The sequence below is a fragment of the Pundamilia nyererei genome, unplaced genomic scaffold, assembly GCF_000239375.1.
Source record: "Pundamilia nyererei isolate P.nyererei 1_Seehausen unplaced genomic scaffold, PunNye1.0 scaffold00175, whole genome shotgun sequence".
Lineage (NCBI taxonomy): Eukaryota > Metazoa > Chordata > Actinopteri > Cichliformes > Cichlidae > Pundamilia > Pundamilia nyererei.
The window spans coordinates 1,028,291-1,032,194 of record NW_005187576.1 but is presented as its reverse complement, the minus strand read 5'-3'; the positions used below and the strand labels follow the sequence as shown (position 1 = coordinate 1,032,194).

The 3,904-nt window shown below is 40.7% G+C and overlaps 1 protein-coding gene across 1 annotated transcript in view; it reads right to left on the bottom strand.

Annotated features, from left to right (window-relative positions):
- The window catches only part of wdfy2 (WD repeat and FYVE domain containing 2), a 22,756-nt gene extending 20,090 nt beyond the window's left edge, over nucleotides 1-2,666 (bottom strand). Inside the window, exons 1-2 of the mRNA XM_005746231.1 lie at nucleotides 2,357-2,666; nucleotides 682-749 (exon numbers count right to left, since the gene is read on the bottom strand). Coding sequence (XP_005746288.1) covers nucleotides 682-749; nucleotides 2,357-2,493 — 205 coding nt within the window. The 5' untranslated portion in view covers nucleotides 2,494-2,666. The remainder of the gene's footprint in view (nucleotides 1-681; nucleotides 750-2,356) is intronic.
- Nucleotides 2,667-3,904: the final 1,238 nt, after the last annotated feature.

The following is a 3,904-nucleotide window of genomic DNA, read 5'->3' as shown; positions in this document are numbered from 1 at the left end:
TCTTCTTTTTTTAGCACTTCCATGTTGGCTTCACTTTTCAGCGTCAGAGCTTGCCACTTCCTGCTGCCTTTACCTTTGAAACACAGCTCCACCCACTCATCGAGGCCGCTCCAGTCAGCACATGTGGTCATCTGTGCATTAAGTGTTGATAGGCTGTTACTCGTGAAGCATAACAAATATAATAGTGCCTGACACCTCAGGGTGACGACAGCTGCCAGAGAGAGGTAGCTTTTTACGGTAACGCATTTTACAGCTAATCTGTTTTATCGAGACTCAGTGGAAACAAAAATGATACCGATAATCTGAAAAATGTTGAGCATCAAGTCTGGTTGATCCCAAGAGCAGAGTGACCTCCACATTTTCATCGGTCTCTGAAAGGAGGAGTGTGTGATTCATTGTGTCCATCATGTTGAGTCAGTACACTCACAGGCGAAGCATGTACAGAAACGGGAGTGAACACTGCCTTTCACAGAAGAATGTGTCAGCTGAATAACTGCTGACAAAAGTGCCATTCTTGTGCTATTTATGATTTCTTTAATTATACTAAACAAGCCAGTCAACCAGCTAATTCATAAATAAATATTGCCTTTTTTAAGCATACAGCATACTGACAATTTACTGATAAATACTGTTATTCAAAAAAAATGTGCCAGTAGACAAAAAAAAGGAAGGAATACCTACATGGCATTGTGTGGTAGATGCTGGGCCAGTACTGACCACTGTCTCTCTTCAACCATACCCGAATAGTCCTGTGGGATGAAACCAACAGAGATTAGTCCTCAATGCATTTGAAGTGAGTTACATTCTTGGTGTCAACTTTGTTACACTGCAGGTAATCAACTCAATTGCCAGAATTTCTGAGAAAACAGAAATATGTGTGACGTATTCGTAGGTTTCACTACCACTGATAAGGAAATCAGCCTGTTCTCCAGCACTCCGGGGGGCCACAAGCAGATCCAACTGCCACTTCCACCAGAGGAAGTACTGACATTTCCCCCAAAAGGATACATGCATTCATTATCCCCAAAATATCATGACCACCCATCGTTAAAATGCTGCTTAAACCTCACCAGATCCGTTAACTCCGGTAAGTTGCACCTGCTGCATATCAGACTTCATCCTGTCACTGGTTTGTGGTTTGACTCTTGTCAGCCCAGTGTTAGTAGGCCTCTCACAAGGAAGAGGTGCTAACTTAGTTATCTGACCACAAAAATCTGGATCTTATCAGACTTGCTCAGGTCTTTACACCTGACAGTCTGCACAGCCCAGATATGAGACAAACAATGGTTCTAATGTTTTGTCTCTGCTGTGAATGCAGGTAAAAACTTTCCCCTGTGACACTGAACAACAGCCCGAGTTCCGAGATGACTGACAATCAACTCACTGACCTACTTTGAATTTTTACTACACCACTCAACACTTCAATTTACAGCAATTACTCTTCGCTGTTCTCTTTAGGGGTGACATATACTTCTGGGTGAAATGTAATGGGAATAAAATCATCTGTGCTTTAAACTCAATCACAGAATCCACTGAAAGGCTCATTTCCCACGCAAATCCACATGGCCACTGGCACAAAGACTTAAGACACTTCTATTTCACCACCTCCTTTTCCATTTCGGTGGGTACTTAAACGCGGTTTGTTCTAGCAAATTCCACATATCTTATTTTAAGCATATCCCCTGCTTAAACACCCCAGTAAATAGCCATCTAGGACTACAATAGGTAAGTCGCGATGGATCAGGGATATGCATCATATAGCTTAGGTGGCATATAGGACTAAATTTGCAATTGGTGCAATAAGTTACAAGGACATTTCAGAACATGCCGCCTCAGCATATACAGGCTCACCGTCACCCTCACATAGATCTAAGTGGGATAGACGCAAACTCTTGGTACCCCAAAACAGCTCCAGGCATGTGCAACAGAGAATAAGTAAGGGGACAGACTACAGCAGCTTTAATGCCTCAAAGCTGAGACATTCTGGTATATATAGCAACTCCTGGTGCCATAATATGCGAGAAACACTCTAATAACACCAGTGTTTACGCTGAGTCTTTTTTTAGTTATGTCTAGCTAACATTAGCACGACTAAACTACGTGTTACTGGCTTGGAGCTAACACAAAAAGAGTATAATTTACAGCCGTTAACTAGCATGTAATGGTGTGACTGTGTCAGCTGACACTTTTGTAAAAATGTTATTGAACCCTTGGACTGTTTCAACATGTTTGGAAACGTTACATGACACAGGGGTGGGGGTCCACTCAATAGGAGCAGATTAAGGGGCATTATTGTGTCGAATATTATTTCTGGAGGTTAATTTGTGCTTTAGCCAGCCTGCAGAGCGCAGCTTACCTGTCTTCAGACACGCTGATAACGCCGTCTTCTTTGGGAATTATCACCGCTGTGCTCACCACCTCCTGGAAAGCATCGATTTTGCTCAGGAGGCAAGGCTTCCGAGCCTGAGGTTGAGGCTGAATTTCAGCCGCCATGAGCTGGTGGTGTACAAACCTCCGACTACGGTCCTGGCTCCGAGAAACATAACACACGGCGGTCCGACAGCAGAACCTCGGCTGCTAGCTAGCTGTCAGGCAGGCAGCTCTCTGTTGTGACGGCGGTCAGAGGCGGTGCCAGTCAGCTGACAACAGATACGCCACCTACACTCGCACACATACAGCACTTCCTTTGAACAAAATAAAAGTCCTTAGTTGAGTTCCGCTTTTGGATTTTCACAACAAAATATGATAGATATTAGATAGATATGCTTTAATTAAAATATAAAACGATACGATAACAATATCTCAAGTCTTCTAAGCAAAAATAATAAAGTAATATCAACAAAACGTTTTCTAATGAGGCCCTCTGCAAAGTGTGGCTACACTACGTCTGCCATACAAGAAAGAGTTAATCATTTTGAAGCAAAAAAAAAAAAGCAAAGAAATCAGTTTTAATTGGCCGTAATGAAATATAGAGCAAATACTGTTATGTTAAAAAGTGCAAATTGTGACATGTCAATTTCCCTTTACCAAAGGTTTATAAAATGTGACAGATGTCTTTATTAAAGGGGTGCCACAGTGAGGTCGACAAAAGACGTTATCCCGACTTTTAGACACCTCTATTGGCTCAGGGTGAGCTATACTTTATTATTAGTTGCATTAATTTCCATAATGCGACCTTTCTTCAAACTAGTTTCGTATTTTTATACACCATAGATATGGTACTATATGTTATTGATTACTATAAATAGCCAGTTTGGACATGAGTAGAGATAATCTTGATGACTGAACTGGACTTTAGAAATAAAACCAGATTAATAGTTGGGTCACTGATAACTTCAGAGAAGAAAAACTCTACCAACATTACTTTTTTCACGAACCACTTACTTTCCAGGAAAGAGCTGCTGGACTGCCTAGATCAAAAATGCAATTATAGGTCGTTTATCAGAACCTCATTATATACTCATAACACTAAATCTACAACTTTCTAAAATCTATTGAGTGGAAGGCTATACCACATTTCCAGTTGCATTTAATAATAATGTCAATGATAATAATAATAATAATCGTATATCTAACTATCTAAGGTGATGCGTTTGGATTTTAACATGCAGCACTAATACTAATAGAGCAACAACTTCCTGTATGAAGCAGCTCAGACATGGACCGGAAATTTGTGTTTGGCTTGTCCAAGTAACTTCACATATGTTCTTGACTCACCATAAATTGTGATCAAGATTCCTTCATAGTAAAAATGCAGCATTTCCGGTTCTGACTTTCGTAGTACAAACTATGGAGGGGGTGAGAGACTTTCATAAGTGGAGAATTACCACTACCCTAATAATCAATATCCATTATGTTTGGAAATGACGCTTTGTGCTAAAATCAACCAACACAAGAATGTGTT